Here is a 22,187-nt window from a genome sequence, read left to right as displayed (position 1 = left end):
AAAATGTCTTTTCTAACTGGCAGCCCTGTCAACTTATGGTGAGATTTGAAAATCAGGTTGGTTCTTTCTGGTTTATTCATCATTATTTGCAATCCAGAATCTGCAATTGGAAGTTTTTAGAGAAAAAAGTTTTAAAATACCCCTACTGTTCTGGGGTGGTGGTGGTGGAGTTTATTCTGCTGGTTGTGTCTGGGCAAGAATATAATCAAGCTCACGTTCCAATAGTTCCACAGTGCTAACAGAAATATAAAGTAGTAAAAGCTCATAGAAAAATAAATAGTTGTTACTGTGACTACATATAAGGAACAAATCTGAGGGGGAAAGGTACTGTTTTCATAGTCACTTTTATTAGTATAACTGCACTTTAAAAATGTAGGCGTCATTTATAACTTTGCAGTAGCAAAGGCTTTGAATTTAACAAGTCAAAAGGCGTTTTCTCGATGTGTTGACATTTTTTGAAGATTACAGAAAGTCTAATCCTTCTAGCTCCTAGTACATTAATATGAATTCATTAAAAATGCATCAAGCACTTTGAGTTTTAGTTTTGTTATTTGTAATAGACACTTCACAGCTGGAGTACTTATATTGTAAAGGAACTTCAAGTTAGCAATATCCTAAGTTTTGTATGCTTAGGAATGTGCCACTTCTAATTATCTGTGGAAGTTCCCTGCATTATTATAGATGAGACTGACTTCCAAAATGCAAACCTCCCATGCTACACATAATTCCGTGATCTGGTGAATATAGATGTTTCAGAAATTACATGACACAGTAACATTACGCACCTCAGCTGGAGAAATAATGAAAAACTAATATGTTTGCTTTCTCATTTACTTCCGCTCCCGTCCAGTACCCATAGTGATTAACTACTACATCTAATAACTTCACTGCCTAATAAATCAGTCCGCTGTGTATTAAGATCTTCAGGTATCTTGCCTATAAAGCCAGTATTTTTATGGTATATGTTCATATTAACATTTTAGAACACTAGTAGATTTTCATTTTTAATTTATTTCCTTTTCCTTTCAGAATATATAGGCAGTGGAAGCACAGCTTCCCACAAAGGTTGTAGTATTTACATGTTAAGCCTGCTCTGTTTTATTATTCTGTGTCCAGAGGTAGCTGAATTTCCATCCAGATCTCCCAGTCTTCAAATATTTATTATCCCTTAAGACAGGAAGAATAAGCTTTGGAAAACATTGGTTCTCATTTGGGCAGTCTATATTTACACGTGCAGATTTCCGTAAAGATCTTTTGGTTTGTTACTTGAATTTAAATAGAAAAATATCAAATGCTTGGGTTATAGTAAATATTTTCGCTTGTGGCACTTTAGAACAGATTGTAAATTTATCTATCTAAATTTAGCTTTAGCTTTGTAGAGGAGTCAAAAAATAAAAATTGAAAATTCTGAAAATGAAGTATCCAGGATATTTTTTGCTGGCATTGCTGAAATTACAAATTAACATTGTAAGTCTCCCACACCAGTACCCCAGTTTGTTCAAAGCAGAGGTTCCAAAACTGTGGGGTGCACCCTCGCAGGGGGGCACAGAGGAATATTTGGGGGACAGATGGTGGTGGTTGGGCCATCCCCCATCGGGGTCAGGGAGGGAGCGCCATACTTCCAGACCAGCTCCATCCCCAGCCTCGCTCCTTCCCCAGTCCTCTTCAGACCCCAGTCCTGCTCTGCCTCCAAGCCTTGGCCAGCCCCCAAGGGGCCAGGGAGGGAGCGCAATGCTTCAACTCCAGTCCAGCTCTGCCCTCATTCTCTCTCTGCCCCTATCCCCAGCTTCTCCCTCATCCCCAGTTCCACCCCCAGCTCCACCTTCAGCCCAAGCTCCACTGCTGAGGAAGCCGTGGCTGTGCTGTAATGGAGGGGAGCACAGACAGATTCTGTTACTGGTGAGGGGGTAGAGGGAGTGTACTGGAAAAGTCTGAGCACCACTACCCTATGGTATCCACAAACTTCAAAGAGTTGATTTCCACAGACATAAACCAGATTAGCTGAAAGAGTGCTGTGAGGAGCTCAAGCACATGAAGAATCTAAGATTGCTGTTTTTACAGTGGTTCTAGTTGCTGCTGACCTGAAATGCCTGGCCACCAGACTGCTAGGCTAACGTGTTACTCCTTTTTAAAAAAAAAAAACAGATGTCAAAATTTTAGTCAACATTAGCATTGGAACTGTGATGCACATGAGCTTTCCTTCCATAAAATCCAGTTTATACCACCATGTTCACAGTACAGTCTGATTTAATAGGAGTACTCGGCACATAAATGTGTCCTTAACTGGGTGGGCATCTTGTATTCTTTTTCAGGACTAGGTCCACAGATCCTCAGTGTAACCTGTCTGTAGATGTAGGGGTTAGAATCAAAGCTGATTGGACAGTTGATAAGGGACTAGCCCCTGCTTTCCAAAGACCCCCTCAATTTTGTTCTGCCTCCTGTAGATACTGACAGGGAAGTGGAATCCAGCACTTTTGTTAATTAACAATTTGGATAATCTTTGGTCTAATTTGGATGTATTGGTCAGCTGCTGGACATACAAAAATCTTCCACAAGATATTTCTACTCTATGAAGTATGTCTGCATCTGGGCAAGATAAAGGTTCTGGTCCTTACCAGTCTATCATGCTCTTTATTCTATACTGCCTTCATCTCAGACAATCATTTCTCTCCTTCAGCTCTGTAAAGAGTTTTCCTGGCTGCAATCTTAGCCTTTTATCCTTCAGTTCAGGATTTAATGTATTTTCTCATGTGCTACAGTGCCAGGATTCCTAAAATGCCTGCTTCATGTGTTGTCTTCCATCTGGGAGCTAATGCTGTCTTGGGACTTAAATGGGTTTGCCAAACTAATGGAACCACCACTTGACATGTGGTTTGATTTGCTCTCTCTACCATATCTTACGAAAGACTGTTCTTAATGGTAATCACATTGGTCCTAAGAGCTTATGAGATGTAGACTCTAATGATTGACCTACCGTATGCCATGTTCTTTCTCACCTGAAGTTCCCTTTTTTATATGACTTCTGACTTCCACTTAAAATCAGTCTGTTAACATGATTGTGATGTACCTCTGCTTCCACCTGTTTCCCAGCTACATGTGGGAACAGTAGGTTGTGTTGTCTAAATGTCAAGAAGACTCTGAATTCTTATCTGAGTAAGATTAACCTGTTCTGTAAATCACCCAGAGTATGTATAGCACATGGAGATTATGCCAGGGGCCAATGAACTTCCATTCCAAGACTGTCAAAATGGCTCATACTCTGAATCCACACTTGATTAAGCAGGGATGCTAATGCCAACTGGTCTGATGGTGCGTTCCTCCATGTCTAAGGTGATCTGTATTGCATGTGTCAGATGTCTCCCAACATACAGGTTATATGCAAAGCTGCTACCTGGAATTCTGTCCATATTTTACAGCATTACTCCTGGAGTTAGCATTTCGATTTGTGTACTCTACTTGGGAGAGTTAGACCTAAAATCTCTTTCATGCAGTTCTCACATCCTCCTCATTGTGGTCTAGGGAGCTGCTAGTCACTCACCTACTTGCATGCATTTTCAAAGAAGGAAAAAATAGATACTTACTATACTAATTGGTTCTCTGAGAAAATTGACTGCCTGGGTCCACAATTCCCATCCTCCTTCCCCACTATTTCAGAGTTTTACAATAGATTCTTTAGTGAATGGAAGAAACTGAGTGGCATTTGGTGCTATGCTGGTATATTCTCAAATTGGGAAAAATAAAGACATAAACATATGGATACCCAGCTCCAATGGACACTGCTATTGGAAGGTTTTGAAATTGCATGTATGGGTGTACATATTCCTACACCATGGAACTGTGCAGGTGGGAACTACAGTCATGCTGGTAAGTAACCATCTTGTATCCTCTGTCACCTGCGGTTCTTTCAACCCAAAGCTCTTGGTAACTTTTACTCTGTGCGAGGAGGTGTCAGGAAATAAATCAGGAGAGACATGGCCGTCCGACCAATAGATGGCTGGCACAAAGAGGGCAACACAAGAGTGCATTCACTTAAAGCTACACTTTACTTAGTCTTAAGCACTTACACACGTCCGCAGGAAGATTAGTAAAAACACCCACAACCCTTGATAATTACCAAAGCTCAGTGTGGCTTTCGAGTGACACAGCAGCAGGCTTCCGGTGGCCAAATCTTCCATCTGCCGGTGGGGACCGCAAGATGTATCCAAAAAGAGTCCCCAAACGAGTCCAACTATCTCAAGCTTTTCCTCCTTATTTATACATTAGTAATAGAATGACATGTCCCTTAAAGAAACCTTGTTAAGTAAGCAGTTTCAATGATCAAGCAAGGGGCTCTTCTGATTATTGATTAACCAGGTGTGGGTCTTTCCAGAGTTTGCAGCTTTGAGACCCCAGCAGACATTCCTGAGGGTACATCCTGCTCTTTTAAAATGCATGTATCAGCAACTTCAACACAGTTCTTATCGGGAAGGACGTGGGGTCAAGCTGCCCTTTCTGTGGCACCCAAAACTCCCTCCTCTCCTGCCTTGGTCAAGCTGAGATTGCTGAATGGCCAATTTACAGCATGCTGAGTAGGCCGCCTTTAACAATAAGCTATAGTGGTTTTAGGAACTTTACTGGTTGTGCAAAGTCTCCCCATACACTGTAGTATATTCTTGTTTTAATTGTAATTTTCTTTATTTTAAACAAACTAGGCTAGTTTTTCTTTGTTGGCCATTTATTTCTGGTAACAAACAGTAAGGTATTTCTTCAACATGGATCTACGTACAAGTAACAATACACATTGACAAAAGATAGTTTGTTTGAGCTGTCTTTATCCTTTCTACAGTGACATCTTTTCTTAACTAGCTTTCCAGCTGACATGACCGAAGCATGGGGGAGTGGTGATATATTCAGGTTCCACAGTGAGCTAGTAAACATTTCCTGAATCTCAGACTTCCTAGTATTTCTGAGAACCTATAGCAATTGCAGAATGAAACATTGAAACGTCTGACATTTTTATTCATCACAGTTTTGTTTTAACTCATAAGAGAACTCAAGTAAGTGCTCATATAAACAAATTGAGATGATTTAAATGTCTGGACATAAAGTTTGGCTGCCTGATGTCATACCTGTGTCAATAAACTCTAGTATACAAACACTCTGTTTTTTATTATTTATTTTTTAAATTTGTAGCTACATTAGCAATAGGAGAGGCTATAGTTGTCTGGGAGATTATTGCATATCTTGAGTAATCAGTCACCTTTTAATGATATGCACTGTAAAATCCTTGTGCTGTGTAGCTTTCTCAGCATGTGAAAATCAACAGGGAGTCTTAATTGTCAGCACTAAGAGGTTAGTGCTTTGTCTATCTTACACATTAATACATGTGGTTAAGGTTATGCCCTAGGCTTGCAAGTGGTTTGACTTTGAGGTGTGAGAAATAAAAAGTGAGGGTGTGGGGTATGGAAGGTTCCCAAGGAAGAGAATATCTCAGTTGGAAATAACCTGAAATAACATTCCTTTAAGATGAAAACAACTTAGTACTTTTCCACAATCTTGCAAATTGTCATGAAAATTTACCAGGACATGCACAAAATGGACTTGTGCCTAGGCTGTTAACACAAAAATATTTTATTTTTGTGGCCATTAAAAATTAACTTGCCTTAAATCTTAAAATATGGTAATGATTTTGTGTAATGTTTTGTTGTACCTAGAGTTCATGGTATCACCTAATAACATTGACTTGTGAAAATTCACCTGTTTATTCTAAGAGTCACTCAAATATGCCTTATAGATGAGATATTTGGAGGTGGTGTAGGTGTGGGGCAGTGTATCTTTGAAGAAAATTCATGTGTATATCTCTAGTATGGTATATGATTGATCATGTCTATTTTGAAAAGCTTTTAAATCTCTCTGATTGCTTAGAGATGTTGTTGGAAAGTGTGAAGTGGATTTTCACATTTTAATAAACTACTTTACTTGCTGTTTCCCTCCTTTAGGGATTAGGTGTTTTTAATGGTAATGTACTTAAGTATTTTGGTTAAGGATGATATAGGGAATAATATAACCCTTATCTGCAAGCTAATATTTTTTGCATGTAGTACAGTACTAAAGAGAGCTAGTGTACTAATCCCTCTAGTTTGTTAGTATAGAATGTATCAATGTTATTTCTAAATTCTGCGGAGAGAGCCTCCTAGTTTTGTTATCTGTGCAGGGACTGTTTAGTGAAAGATTCTTCCTCCCTTCTGGTTCTTTTGAAACATAATGTTTAGTTAACAAGGCTGGAAAATTTCCATAACAACCATTAAGAGGAAAATAAACTCCCAGCGTCTCGCCTTTCTCTCTTGGCCCTGGTCTACACTACGAGTTTAGGTCAAATTTAGCAGTGTTAGACTGATTTTAACCCTGCACCCGTCCACACGACGAAGCCATTTTTGTCGACTTAAAAGGCTCTTAAAATTGATTTCTGTACTCCTTCCTGATGAGGGGATTAGCGCTGAAATTGACCCTGTTGGGTCAAATTTGGGGTAGTGTGGATGCAATTCGACGGTATTGCCCTCTGGGGGCTATCCCAGAGTGCTCCATTGTGACCACTTTGGACAGCACTTTCAACTCAGATGCACTGGCCAGGTAGACTGGAAAAGCCCCGCGAACTTCTGAATTTCATTTCCTGTTTGGCCAGTGTGGCGAGCTCATCAGCACAGGTGACTATGCAGAGCTCATTAACACATGTGACCATGAAGTCCCAGAATCACAAAAGAGCTCCAGCATGGACCAAACAGGAGGTACTGGATCTGATGGCTGTATGGGCAGATGAATCTGTGCTATCAGAACTCCGTTTTAAAAGATGAAATGCTGGAATATTTGAAAAAATCTCCAAGGGCATGAAGGACAAAAGCTTTAACAAGGACCCGCAGCACAGCCATGTGAAACTTAAGGAGCTCAGGCAAGCCTACCAAAGAGGCAAACGGCCGCTCCAGGTCAGAGCCCCAGACGTGCCGCTTCTATGATGGACTGCATGCCATTCTAGGGAGTGCCCCTACAACTACCTCAGCCCTGTGTATGGACTCCGTCAAAGGATTCTCACACAACAGGGATGTGGATTTTGGGAACGAGGAAGATAGCGCACAGCAGGCAAGCGGAGAAACCATTTTCCCTGACAGCCAAGAACTGTTTTTTACCCTGGATCTAGTACCCTCTCAACCCACCCAAGATGGGCTTCCGGACCTTGAAGGCAGAGAAGAGACCTCTGGTGAGTGTACTTTTTTATAAATATAATACGTGGTTTAAAAGCAAGCGTGTGTAATGATTGATTTTGCCCTGAAGACTTGGGATGAATTGGTGGCAGTACAGCTACTGGAAAAGTCTGTTTAATATGTATGAGGATGGAGTAGAAATCCTCCAGGGACATCTTAGTAAAGCTTTCCTGGATGTACTCCCAGGGTCACCTGGTTGAAATAGGGGAATTTTATTAAGGGGGCATTCAGAGGTGGACGTTCCTGCTGGGCTGTTTGCCTGTGGCTGAACAGAAATCATCCCCGCTGTTAGCCGTGCGGGGAGGGGTGAAGCGATCATCCCAGAGAATTGGGAGTGCAGGAGGTTTAGTTGGGTTTGTGCTGCACGTTAACTCGAAAACTGCAGCCCCTCCTTTTAAATGGCCAACCCAACAGCCAAATTCTGTTGCCCACTGGCCCTGCGTATGTGATCTCTCACACTAAACTGGCAGGCCCTCAATGTAAGAGGCAAAATGCAACCTTGTAAAGAGAGCGTTCTATGTAATGTTAACAGCTTGGTTCACCGTGAGTCTACCCACTGTTCCCTAAAATGTGTCTCTTTAGATATTACTCCCTTTTTTTCCTCCCACAGCTCCAAATGTTTCAGCGCTCCCCATATCATCTCCATCCCAGAGGAGAGGCGAGAGGTGGCAGGAAGCAATGCTTAGGCTACTAGAGGATCAAACCAATCTTCTCCGGCGTATTGTTGAGGTGCAGGAAAGTCAGCAGAAGCACAGACCACCGCTGTAGCCCCTGTGTAACCAACCGCCCTCCTCCCCAAGTTCCATAGCCACTTCACCCAGACGCCAAAGAACGCAGTGGGGGAGCCTCCGGCCACCCAACCACTCCCTCCCACCCCGAGGAATTCCCAAGCAACAGAAAGCTGGCATTCAGTAAATTTTGAAGTGCAGTGTGGCCTTGTCCTTCCATCCTCCGCCACCTCACCTGGTGCTTCCCTCCTCCCCCACCCTTCCCAGGCTACCTTGGCAGTTATCCCCCCATTTGTGTGACGAATTAATAAAGAATCCATGAATTTGAAACAATAATGACTTTGTCGCCTCTGCAAGCGGAGATCAAAGTGGGGAGGAGAGGGCAGTTGGCTTACAGGGAAGTAGAGTGAACCCAGGGGGCGGATTTTCATCAAGGAGAAACAAACTGAACTTTCACACCGTGGCCTGGCCAGTGATGAAACTGGTTTTCAAAGCTTCTCTGCTCTTCTAACCGCCCTGGTGTCTGGCTACACGTAATCAGCAGCCAGGCAATTTGCCTCAACCTCCCACCCTGCCATAAACGTCTCCCCCTTACTCTCACAGATATTGTGGAGCACACAGCAAGCAGTAATAACGATGGGAATATTGGTTTCGCTGAGGTCTAACTAAGTCAGTAAACTGCGCCAGCGAGCTTTTAAATGTCCAAAGGCACATTCTACCACCATTATGCACTTGCTCAGTCTATAGTTGAACTGCTCCTTACTACTGTCCAGGCTTCATGAGCCATGGGAGCAAGGGGTAGGCTGGGGTAGGTGCAACTGCATGGTATTGCCAACTGGGAGAGCAGCCTGAGGCAGAAGCTTCTAGCTGACATATTCCAGGCAGGACTGAATCTCCATTAGATGAAACTTAAAGAAGAGAATGACCTAGAGTCATTCCATTTTTGTCTAGGCGCCCCTGAATGACCTCCCTGAGGTCAGCCAGGAGCACCCATGTCTGCCCACAGACCCCCGACCAAGGTTGACCAGGAGCACTCACAGGATGACAACGACGGTTAGCGGTCGTATTGCAGTCTGCCGTCCGCAAGGCAAGGCAAGGAGATGCTGCAGTGTAGCACTGCAGTACTGCGTCTGCCAGCAGCACCCAAGAGACACACGGTGACAATGAGCTGAGCGGGCTCCATGCTTGCTGTGGTATGTTGTCTGCACAGGTAACCCAGGAGAAAAGGCAAGAAACTATATTTTTTGCCGTTGCTTTCACAGAGGGAGCCTGATGACATGTACCCAGAACCACTTGCGACAATGTTTTTGCTCCATCAAGCATTGGGAGCTCAACCCAGAATTCCAGTGGGCAGTGGAGACTGCGGGAACTGTGGGATAGCAGCCCACAGTGCAACACTCCGAAAGTTGATGCTAGCCTCGGTACTGTGGATGCACTCTGCCAACTTAATGCGCTTAGTGGGGAAACACAATCGACTATATAAAATCAATTTCTATAAAATCGACCTGATTTCGTAGTTTAGACATACCCTTGGAAGCTGTGAGATAAAAGCCATCTTGTTGTATAATCATTTTATTTTATTTTATTTTATTTTTGGTGCTCCAGTTGATATATGAACAGAGTAGTTTCAAGTTGCTGTGTGTGACTCATAGTATACCTTAAGGTTGTGCAGTCCTTTTGGATTTTTCACCACAGGTGATTATCGATTTACCTAGTAAATTTAAGTCAAGTACCAGAGAACAACCACCTTATTGCTCATGCTGTCATTCTTAAAGTCCAGCTGCATAGACAAGAAGTTTCCTGTTAAAGCTTAGTAATGTACATAGTCCTGTTGTGTTTTTATGTTGAGATTAATGTTGAAATCCTGGCCAGAAGTGAGAATGTTAATGACAGAACTAGCAGCTGGGTAAATTAGAATATAATTTTGTTGGTGCATTGAGGGGGATGGTTTTGGGTATCAGTGAATAAAATGTTAGACTTAAGGCTGAGGGAGTCATGTAGCTACCTCTTGGTAATGCAGACATTTGGGGGGAGGGAGGGAACTCCCCTGAGACAGTAGGAGAGAACATGGGCTATGTACTGTTTAAAATTGTAGCATGTGTCAAATGTGCAGGACTGACAGCTCTGGAGACCCAAACCCTCCATTCACAGGAGACAGCAATGCAAGCTTCTACATACATCCCCACCTTGTGTGCCTAGGCCTTCAAATAGAGGGGAAAGAGGAGAGTTCACTCTTCGTGCCCAGGACTTCCATTTTTACCTGCTGAGACTGCCAAAGATATGTCAAGGCAGTGTTCTTCGTGATATGGTACTTGTCCTCTTGAGACCATAAACTTATTTTATACAGGCCATTCAACAGCCATCAAATAGCATTGATTTAAGGGTTTTACTCTGTCAGGTCAGTGCTTGAACCTGTGATCTAGAAGTGAAAGGCTCAATACCCCCAAATCATTGAGTCTCTTTCTTTTTTGGGGGGTTGAAATTTCCACAGCACTATATGTCTGGAGAGAATGAACACGCTACTGTGTACTGTTTGTCACCCGATCATTCCTGCTTGTTTGCTGTAGCATAAGCTAGTGTTAATGTCATCTTTCTTTCCTTTCTGATTTTTAAAATGTATAGTATTCATATCTTCAAGTCTCCTTTTATATTGCAGATCAATTTACAACCTTGTGGACTCATTTTTATTTTGTGCATAAAATCATTACTCTATGGAAGTTAGGACAATTCTGTTAAGATACATTTACTTTCTCATCAGTACACTGCCTGTATTTATTTAAAAAGTAAAAATTACAGTAATTTTTTTCAGCATTAAATTGTTTAATCCTATTTGATCATATTTTTGAGGAACCCAAAGAGCCTAGCTGTTAATATCGCTTTGTCAATGTCTTTCTTTTGGGTCAAGACAAACTAGAAAGGCTGTTCTGGAGCAGAAGAAAAAAGGGTGAGGAAGAAAGCAACCTTCTGCCTTTTGACCAGTGTTTTTTAATATCCTAAATCATTTGGGGAGCCTTAGATATAATATTATATGTACCTAAGGTTCCCCAAATGTCCAGTGGTTTTATCAGCTCAGTGACTTTATATATGGGTGGAAATGGTACTGCAGAACATGATGATGGTACTTGCTGTTTTCCCTGCAAACCATTCATGTTGTCAGGGGTGCAGTATAGTCCAGTCTGAACTGTGTTTACTTACAGGTAGGCACTTTTTAACCATTCAGATACAGTATTAATAACTGCATAAACAATTCATTAACACTTCAAAAATTGAAAAGGTATAGAAATTCCAGCTCTCTGGTGGGACTATAGGTACATATTTTTTTTAAAAGCTGCTCTGTTTTGTATAGAAGATATGCAGAACTTTTCAATGAGTGATACTGTAACAGTACTTTTGAGTGCTATGTCGTAAAATTAGCATGTTCACACCATGATTTATTTTTGCATGAAAAAGCTAAATCCATAATACGGGGAAATAAAAACAAGCTAGACATCATGTAGTGTCAATCCATCTTAATTTGAAAAAATATTGGATAAATATGAGTTCGCATAATTATACTACTCCTATGCTGACTACTCTATGTAGAAAATAGTAGCTGATAGATAGAAAATGCTGATGTACCTTCACCCATGGAGGATCAACAGAACTGAAGTGCTGTACAAAGTTATTGTGATTTCTGTGTTCTTGGAATAAAACACTAGAAGTTCAGACTATTACTGTTGCTTACAATTATTTGGTAAAAGCTCACCTTTTAATGTCTGTACATCTTTATTTAGAACTGTCTTCCTTTCAAGACAAGGAGGTGAACAGAATCCTATTTACCAGAAACAATGAGTAATGTGGAAGCTTGAGGAAAAATTACTGATAGTAAATATGTATAAAAACCGTTAGGCACAGTGAGAACTTCTTGGCTAAGAGAGAGAAACAATTACTAATTCCCAAAAGTCAAAATATGAAAATAAGAACTACAAAGATGGTCTGTTTTTTCTTTTGACTTTGGAGGTTCCTTCATTAAGACTTGTTTCTGGTGGTAATATAGAACCTTACCATTATAGTGTTTTTTTTTTTAGAAATTTTTTTTGTTACTAGTTTAAAAATGTCCATTGAGATATGTAAACATGTTCTTGTTTCAATTAACAAAACACTAATTTTTATACTGAGGTTGGTGTGTAAGGTAATGACCAACAGAAAAATAGAACTAACACAATGAAGGATGGACTGAAGTATACTACATGTACACCTCTATCCCGATATAATGCAACCTGATATAACACGAATTCAGATATAACGCAGAAAAGCAGTACTCTGGAGGGGTGGGGCTGTGCACTCCGGCAGATCAGTGCAAGTTCGATATAATGCGGTCTCTCCTATAATGTGGTAAGATTTATTGGCTCCCGAGGACAGCGTTATATTGGGGTAGAGGTGTATATTACGCACTATTTTGTTACCCATCTTGGTCTGTTATACTACATTTTGAGGCACTCTATATTTATAGTTGTGATGGGATTTCAGCCATTATAAGAGGCAACGATTTTGCACTTGTCCTTGTGATGTTTGAAGAACCACCTCTGTATTTAGCTTCCACTGCTAGAAGTCAGGAATCTTCAGTGCCAGTGCACACAGTAAGTGAACACATTTGACTCCCTAAAATTGTACTTTTTTTCTCTCAGAGATGGGAAATTTAGTGGGTACAATATTTTCCAATATCAGCCTTTTGTAACACAAAGTAGATGTATTTTGAAAGCATTGTTAAACCATAGAATCACCTATCTTTAGCTTTGCTGTGCCAGGCATAGCTCCATGGCTGATCAGAAAGAACTGGGCTAAGACAATTTTTAAAAAATGAGCTGGAGTTTACTTAAATAATTCCCCTTCCAAACTCTAAGCCATGCTGAAATAGCCAAAAAAATCTTGCTTAAATGATGAATTTCTCTGTCTGAGGGTCTGGCTGTTTCTTTCAACATGAACAAAATAATGCTGTGTCCATTTCCGCTCTAGATATCTGCAGTGTACGTAACCAAAGTGGAGACTACAAACAATAAATAGCATATTCATGTGATCAAAAGTGCTTTTTTAAAACAAAATGTGGGCAAGTGGAGTAGGCCATACTAAGATCAGGAGTAGTGTTAGGAATAGTTCTTCCAACATCAGATAACAGAAATTACTTGGACTGTAGCTGAATAGAAGTGTTAGCTTTAGAGTTTGATTATTTTTTTTTTCTTTTTCTGGTGACTAGTCTAGAATGGGGGTGCCATTAGTTATGTGGTGAGGCTGCATGGTTATCACTTTTTTCTTTTGATCTGTACAGTGCGACTAGATGAATATAACTTACTTTCTGATGCTGGAATGAAAGTTGGACTCTTTTAATATGTTTGCTTTTGTAAGGTCATCAAATCTGCATTAACCCACTGTCGTCATCTAGAAACAGTTTCTATAACTTCCCTTTCTCCTCTCAGCTTCAGACTGACACACTAATGGCTGATGAAAAGCAGCGTCAAGCCCATTGGGAAGTGTTCATGAAAGACCAACACAACAAACGAGCAGAAGTGGATGAAGAGCACAGAAAAGCTATGGAGCGCATTAAAGAACAATATGCTGAGATGGAGAAGGACCTGGCTAAATATTCTTCTTTTTAAGACCTTTGTTGTTGTTGTTTGGTTGGTTTTTGGTTTTTTTTTGGTGTGCCAGTACTCTCTTGCTTCAGACTTATCAGAACAACACTTAGGCTTTCTGAAAGAACCTCATCAAAATAGAAGTTAAAAAAAAACAACCCCACATCCTGCTGTAACTATAACAAAAGTTTGATTTAGCAAGAAGAGTTTTGCATACCTCCAACTTTAAGTGCCTCTAAAGCTTGTTTTGTTCAAGGTGATTGGTGTTATCACTATTTTAGTTTGTAGGACAGGCAGGTCTAGAAATGGAGTTCTGCCTTTATACCATGGCCCCATCAATTTAGGGAGTTGCTGACAAGAATTCCTTGGCTTGTGAAGACAGCCTTGTCTGTGGGGAAGAAAACAAAAACCAAATTATCTCTATATAAGGCCACAGCCCTGCCGTAGAGAACAGGCATTATAAATGCAAGCCATGCTTGGCTGAATTTAGGATGTGTACACACTCATTAACAGTTATTTTGAGAAAACCCAGCATGTCTTGCAAAACAGTAGATTCTGAAAGGCTAGAATGCGTTACTCAGGTGCAGTTACAGCTGCACTGTTGTGAAGTCGAGTTGAGATATTGATTGCTCTCTAAAATAGGCACCACAAGAGTAGTTGAGGTCACAGGAAACAATGATTTTTCTCTCTATGTAACTGGTTCATGGCATTCTTGTAGCTTTACACTCCTGAGAATACCTCCCCCACCCAAACCACCTAAAAGTAACTTTTGAAAGTATATCAGTCCTTCCATTAGCCTTTTATCAGGTACGTTATTTACCTTAAGTATTTGTCCTACCATTGGTGCACTCAGTAGGATGAGCAGTGCCCACCTTATTGGGACTTACCTAAAATCTGTTGTGATAACCTTAATACAGTTGAGGAATGATCTTTGTTTTTGTCAGCATGGCAATCAAGTAAGTGGCATTAAAAGTGAAGCATCTGCAGTATTAATTTGTGTTCTGATTTAACAGGAGTATTTGAGCTCCTGTGATCACCGTGGTCTTTTCTTTTTATTTAAAATCTTCATGTAATAGCAATATAAGTGAATGACTAGCTTAATTATCCTTTTGTAAACCAAGTGAAATTAAATGCAATAACAGAATGAAACTTGATGCAAGCTAACCTGAGGGATTGGAAGATCTTTCAAATATTATTTTAAGTATTATCCAATATAAAATAAAAACAGGTAAAAACAAACAGAACTTGCTCATTATCTGTGTTGGAATTGCACTATGCAGACAATGGTTGCCTGTGTAAATTTATGGCTTGGTGTCAAGGCTCCATTCCTGGCAGCATGTTGACAATGTGATTAAAGTTAGCAGAGGAGTTGGAATAAGTATTTGAGATTTCTTTCAATAACACTGAATTCCTGCCAAACTGCTCTGTCCGCTACTGTAGGCCTGACAGCTTCATCAATCATCATCAGGTACCTGAACTGAAAAGAGCACTTGCTGACACTGGAGCATGGTGGAATGTTGTTAATTCTGTTGTGGATGGAAAAAACATAGATGGCTTCAAAGTATTCCACATATAAAAAGTGAGGAGAACCTACCCTGTTGAATGGAAGATGATTTTTGGAATATCTCTAAGCTTATGTACCCATTCATGAATGGATGCTGTAACTAAGAGCCCGATTTATGTGCTTAATCAGAAAAACAGAAGATAATGTTGCCTGTCTTTAAGGTCCAGAGTCTCAATAGCATTTGTTCATTTTAAGGATAAACTGAAAACACTCTGTCTTCCACGAGATGTTTTAAGAATGAATGGCCTCAAAACCAAAATAACTTTCTGAAAAATGTACTTTAAGTCTCATTTGGTACTGAGTGAGTTTGATTTGTGTTTTTTTCCTATAAAATACAGAATATCAGATCCACTCAGTTTTGAACAAAAGTAAACCTACCTGCGTGTCTATGTTCCACTTGAGGGCTGATAAAAATGATATAGATGTTGCAATGCTAGTGTATGCTAAACAATCTGCACAAGAGTAAGAATTTTAAGCCTAGAACTGCACTTCGTTGGCCAAGAAAGCTCAAAATAAATTAAATGAATGATACTATCTAAGGTTAATTCTTTTCAAAAGCCAGTGGTACTTTGTGTTTTTGAAAATTCCCCCTCAATGCTCATTTTGGGAATTTATGCATTTAGGAAATAGTTTGAAGAAAAGTGCTTAAAGTTGATCTTTAACATACAAACAAACTTCGGTCTGCTTGTTGGCCCACTTCATTGGGAGACTACAAGAAAAATATGTATCACTATTAAGTTATTCAGTAGTCTTTATTAATTTTTAAATATATATATTGTGCTGTAGCTCTTGAAATAAATTAACAGTACATACAATTTGACTTTAGAGTAGTTTAGCAAGGTGGATGGAAAAAATAATGCTTGGTTCTAAAACTTGAAAGGAAAACTGGTGCTTAATTATAACTTTAGATACATACATACATACAAGATGCACTTATTTAGCTATGATTTTTTTTACCTGTCACTCTTTCAGTATTTGTTTAGTGAATGAGGCTGTGGTCTTATCAGGAGATTAATGATACTTCAAATCCTACACTATCATTTTCCAGTAGAGCCCCTGCTGAGAAGTATTGTTTTACCCATTTGAAGAAGAAATGCATATGAAGGGAGTTTCAAAGTTGGGTGGTAAGCTACATAAAAGCAATTACATGTTTAGCCTCACTTAAAATGTTTAAATTCTTAACAATTAAACTTTCCAAAATCGCTTAAGTACTGATACAACTCCCATTAAAGTTGGTTATAAAAAAAAAAAATTCCAGTGGACTCTAATGGGAGTTGGATCAGGCCTTTGACTTTTGCTACATTAGAATGTTGAAGCTGATGTTTGCAATCCTGCTTTGTATCAGACTAAGATGGTAGCTTTCTGCTTGATTGTAAACACTTTTTTATATTTAATAGTCTGAGTCTAAACTATATTGATTTATTCTTTTATGCAACTAGAAGTAGTGGGTAGACTATCCTATACTCACTCGAATTTTCCTTAAATTTTAAGATGAGCTTTCTGTTTTGACACCTACACAACAAGAAAGCAATATTTCTACTTGAAGGATGGTGGGGAAGAACTGCTTCTGCAGTGGTAATAGCCTGCTTAAAAGTATTACTTCGACCAATGGTAGAATAGTCATGATACTTTTTATTTTTGTAATATTGATTAACGCCTTGTTTAAAAAATAAAATTTAAAAATCCTCTGTTCAGCTGTTCTGGGCCTCTAATTTCGTTGATGCCTAAAGCGGACCTTTTATTTTTAGTAGGGGGAAGAGGAAGTGAGACTTGCTTAGGTTCTTCTCTCACCTATACCAACCCTAGATGATACCTCTTAAGAGAAATTCCACATCCAATGACTTGTGGTTGGAATATCACATCTTCACGGACTTTTTATTTATGAAATATTTAAAAAAAACTTTTCCTTGACCAAATTTTGTCTCCCTCAAATAACTTATATTAAAATGGAGAAAATAAATGAAAACATTATCACCCGTGATTCATTTCATTAAAAGGAGTTAATTCTCCAGTTGAAAAGGGTGTTTTACCTCTATACAAACCTTGGGCTCTGAAGTTTGCAGGTACTCAGTGGTAGATGACAGTGTGAGTATGGCTGCTTTCAAACAGAGAGGCAAACATTCCTTAATCATACTAGCACACTCACATGGATAAGCTAGAGAATGATATATAGCAGGTATTACTTATTTAAAGAAGAAAAAGCATAAAATATTGTATTTGGTGCTATTAGCCCTTCCTACATTAAGGCACTTCGAGGTACAGTAGCAGCTGCTTAGATTTTTTGCTCCCATTAATCTCAGCTGTCCTTTATTTTCAGCAGTCTTTTTACAGTACTGTCCTGCTTCCTTGTTCCACACGAGAGAGGCTGTTTGGGCCTGAGGGAGCTAGAGCCAGCTCTGCTGATTAAATATGGCCTGGAAATCCATGGGTTTGAGATATTACCCAATGCCAAGGACCTCCAAAACCCTGCCCTGGGAGGAATTGCTTCTTACAAAGCTCAGTGAGGTGAGCCTTAAGAAAGATCCTGGTCCTTTTGTCAATTTTGCTGTAGAAGGGGAAGGTCCCAGTGTGACTATCTGAGTAGGAGGAATGGTGGTCAAATCTGGTAAGATTCAGACTTGTGGTCCTGGGAATCTATGCATTTCAAACTGGATGTTTTGGCAACTCAACCATTCCATCTCACAAATAACTGTGTGAATGTGTGTCCAGTGGAGAGAAACTGCAAATAAGAGATTTGCACCATTAGTATGACCTAATGGAGCAAACAGTTGAAAGTGGGTGGATAATATTATGTTTTGAATACCTGCAAACTTAAATTTACTAGTCTACTGGAATTGACAATGTGAGCCCACAGAGTATCAATCTTTTTAAAATTACATCTTTAAATAAATAGGGTGGGAAGGAACCATATCACCCTCTGGCACTATTTTAAGAGGTGCATCTAACTCCCACCTTCCAAACAGAGCTAATACTTTGAGAGGGGTATGGACTAGAAACTATTTTCCAGTCTGTGACACATGAGCTCCCATTTTGTGATCTAAAGAGTTAAATTATTGTTGTTTGAGCAGATCTACATATTTCTACTTAGGGGTACTGCACTGCCTTGTGGTTCCTTATGGTAAAAACCTCTCTAGCAGTGTCAGAACACTTGTGTGCCCCCTGCCTCTCCCCTCAGCATTACAATGCACTGAGAGCAATGCTATAAAGGTGGCAGAGCACCCATCCCCAACCCAGTTCCTTCCAACTGGATGCACATGAAGCCATAGTTTCTTTCTGCTTAGAAATAGTGTTAAGCTCGTTCAGTACAGTTAGTGTATAACGTTTTTCCTGGTTCTGGGTTATGGAGCTACTTAAATCCTAGCTTCCTCTGTTTCTTCAGAAGTGCTCTTCCTCCCAGCATTCAGTGACTACATGTTCCTTGGAGAAGAATGCTCCTGGGGAGACTCACTTGCAGCTCTTCCTTCTGAAGGAAGGCCTTAAGGCTAAACCCTCTGGACCCAATCAGGCCTCTGATCATTGGTCTAACAGACTAGTCTCTGTCCCTGTGGCTATTTGCACCAACTGGCTGTAAGATTCCAAGAAGCCGCAACCCCTGTTGTGGTGGAATTCAGTTCCTGTGGCTCCTCAGTCAAGCCCCCGAGACTACGCATGTCAAAACCAAGGGCCATATGGTGGTCAGATGTAACTGTCCTAGTTCCAGAAGAGTGATCAACAGAGTTCGGCCACCCTTACCAGTGCCATACCTTGTTCCTCCCAGTTATCTGACCCTGATGAAACCCTTGCAGCTGCAGGACCAGGGCCAGTTCTGATGTCCACTTCCAAATCCAGGAAGATGGATTTGATTGATGTATCAGAATCTGGGCCATCTGTGACTTTGGCACAGAGACAAAATGACTGCTGTTAGCAGTGCTGGTTCATGTGCATCGTTTGACAAGACTGCTAAAGCTCTGAAATGCCGATCCATCTTTGGTAGCAAAGGAAATGGATTTGTGTCAAATGTTGGATCTGATGTCACTTCTTTGGATCGGTTGTTCCCAAGTCAGTTCCAGCTACATCCTTGGTTCTGGAGAGCTCAGTCACCATGGCAGCTCAGGTTCACCTTCTGGCTTCACTTGCTTCATTGCTTCTGATTGGGGAAACACCGGGTTTCTAAAAGGAGACATTTTCCCCCTGGTCCCAAGATCATCTTCCTTGTTCCCTGTTAAGAAGCAGAGGCCAGAAAACACTGTGGGTCTTTTCCCATGACACCTTTTGCTTTCTTTTCTTAGGACCCCTATACAGGGTCTCCACAAAGTGCCAGATCCCCATTCTTCCCTTCAGTTCCACTGCTATCACCATTTTACTCTCTATTTGATCCAGACCTGGATCCTTGCTAGGAGGAAGATAGAGGAAGAATACAGAGAGCTGTGGTTCACTTTGTATGTTGCCAAACCCGAGCTGCTGGGGAGACTAGCAATCCTGGGTCCCATGGCCTTATTGGAGGCCAACTCAGCTATTTTTTAATTACCTCTCCATCCGCTGGGAGAGCAACATTTCATCTGTTAAGGATCTGGCAATCCAGAGAGATTCAGATCTGACTCCTCTGGATCTATTGTCATTATTGAAAGTGATGCCTGAAATGCTGCCCGAGGAAGATGATGAGGTTGTAGATCTTGTCTTTTGATCAGGAACACGTGGAAACTGACTATGAACCAGATTTATCACTGGAGGTCATGTGATGATCGTTTCAGTCTCCTTCTGAGGATGCTACACAGTTCCATGACTTGATGGACCAAGTCTTCATGCAGTATCTGTGGAAGAGATTTCTCACCTGGTATTTGATATCCTTGGGGATATTTGGAGGAACAGAGTATCCCAACCCATTTTAGATGGTTTGCTACAGCCAGCTAAATCCATGTGAGCTATGCCTGTTTCTTGTCAATCTCTTTCTAAGAAAGATGACATTTGTGTCTCTGCTCTCCTATGTGAGTAGATAAGTGTATGGGATTGGTGTATTTGTTTTTCCCTCCCAGATACACGTCCACAGAATAGATGTTGTGACAATGTAGATGCAGACTATCTCAGCAGAGAGAGCTCTTAAATGCACCAATGGTCCCTAAAGGATCAGTTGGTTCAGACTGTATTCTCTGTTTGGGTCAACTAAAGGTGGACCTGTCTGCAATGAGTGACAACAAAGTGTCACCTCTTCTGTTCCAGAGAGGGTAGGGACAGTCAATCCCTGTTGGATGCCTTCCTTTTGCACTGGGGAAAGGGTTTGATGTACGCTTTCCCCTAGCTTTCCATTAAATGCCATCGGGACAGAGTAAGGATGATACTCATTGCCCTGGCTTGTTCATGTCAGCAGTGGTTTACTGATGTCCTTCAACTGTCTGAAGTCTGTGTTTTCCTCTGTCCCCAGATCCCCTGTCCAAACAGGAGAGCAGGATCTCTCAAACTCTTCACCTGGTGGTGTGGGTGATAAGACTCCTGACTATGTGTGCTCTTGAGCAGTCATGTTCTGAGTCTGCGCAGGATACTAATTAACTCTTGAAAACAATCTACTAGAAACTTACCATCTGAAGTGGTCCAGATTTCAAATTTAAATGAAAGGACGATCTGATTCTCCTGTATCTGTTTCCATACCTTGCGTTCTGGAATATGTAATGTACTTAAAGAATTAGGGTTATCTAACTCGTTAAAAGTTAATTTGACAGCCATCTTCACGTAGCACATTCTAGTTGATGGCAGATTCAATCTTTTAACTGAACAAACAGCAAAGTGTTATCAAATGTGTAACCCTCAGCTAGGGATTCTGTCTCTTCTTGGGACCTCAACTTGATGTTGGCTACGCTGGTAAAATTACCCTTTGTGGCCCTTGGCTGACTGTTCTTTCTACCATTTATCTAGCAAGATTACTTTCATTATTGCCATCCCATTGTCCAAGAGAGTAAGTGAATTGAATGTCCTTATGGCTGACCTACATTTCACTTCTTTTCATAAGGACAAGGTAGTTCTCAGGCGAGATACAAGATTTTTACTTGAGGTAGTATCTGGTGTGGAAATCAGTCGATTAATTGGCCATCTCCCCCCCCTTAACCGCACTCTAATAAGGGGGAATCAGTTCTACACACTTTTTGGATGTTAGAAGGGCTATTATCCTGACAGAACTAAGTTTTCATAAATCATCTAAGTTGTTTGTGTCTTGTACGCAGTGTGGTTCTTGGGATATAGTTTCATCCCAGACTGTTTCCCAGTTTATTAAACAATGTATTGTTGAATGCTACATGCTGGCAAAAGTCCCCACACTTGTTGTAATTTGACTGTATTCTACTAGAGCTGTAACCACGTCCTTCACCTGTCTTAGGCAGATGCCAGTTGCTGAAGTTTGCAAAGCTGCAACCTGGACTTTGGTGCATACCTTCTCTAAGTACTGAAACTCCTCACTTAACGTTGCAGTTATAGTCCTGAAAAATGCAACTTTAAGCGAAATGATGTTAAGCGAATCCAACTTCCCCATAAGAATTAATGTAAATGAGGGGGTTAGGTTCCAGGGAAATTTTTTCACCAGACAAAGACACACATACACACACCCACACACACTTTTAGTTTTAAACAAACAATTTAATACTGCTACACAGTGATGATGATTGTGAAGCTTGTTTGAGTTGGAGGAGTTGGAAGGTGGGATATTTCCCAGGGAATGCCTTACTGCTAAATGTTGAACTAGCAATTGACTGAGCCCTCAAGGGTTAACTCTCCCATTCTACAAGGCAGCAGGAACAGAGGGAGAGGAGACAGCATCGCAGACAGACGCACACTGTGTGAGAGAGAGAGATGTGCATTTCCCCTTTAAGTATGCTGACCCTACTCTTAAGTACACTGCTTTGTTAATTAGATCAGCTTGCTGAGACTGCAGCTACTGCAAGCTCCTTCCGTCCTGAGCCCTGTCGTGTGTCCCCCCTGCTCTATGGAAGATGGGGTAAGCAGGGTGCAGGAGCAGGGGGACACCGTGACAGCCCCCCTCTTCCTCCCTTCCCCCATCCCCCACAGCAAGCCGGAGTCTTCGGGAGCA

At 40.8% G+C, this 22,187-nt stretch overlaps 1 protein-coding gene across 2 annotated transcripts in view; it reads left to right on the top strand.

Annotated features, from left to right (window-relative positions):
* The window catches only part of BLOC1S5 (biogenesis of lysosomal organelles complex 1 subunit 5), a 37,140-nt gene extending 20,310 nt beyond the window's left edge, over nucleotides 1-16,830 (top strand). For both annotated transcript variants that reach the window (XM_030552377.1, XM_030552376.1), the window contains exon 5: nucleotides 13,417-16,830. In XM_030552377.1, the coding sequence (XP_030408237.1) occupies nucleotides 13,417-13,596 (180 nt within the window). In that variant the 3' untranslated portion in view covers nucleotides 13,597-16,830. The remainder of the gene's footprint in view (nucleotides 1-13,416) is intronic.
* Nucleotides 16,831-22,187: the final 5,357 nt, after the last annotated feature.

This window comes from Gopherus evgoodei, chromosome 2 (genome assembly GCF_007399415.2).
Source record: "Gopherus evgoodei ecotype Sinaloan lineage chromosome 2, rGopEvg1_v1.p, whole genome shotgun sequence".
Taxonomy (NCBI): Eukaryota; Metazoa; Chordata; order Testudines; family Testudinidae; genus Gopherus; species Gopherus evgoodei.
The sequence above is the reverse complement of the archived record's forward strand: the minus strand, read 5'-3'. Positions and strand labels throughout refer to the sequence as shown.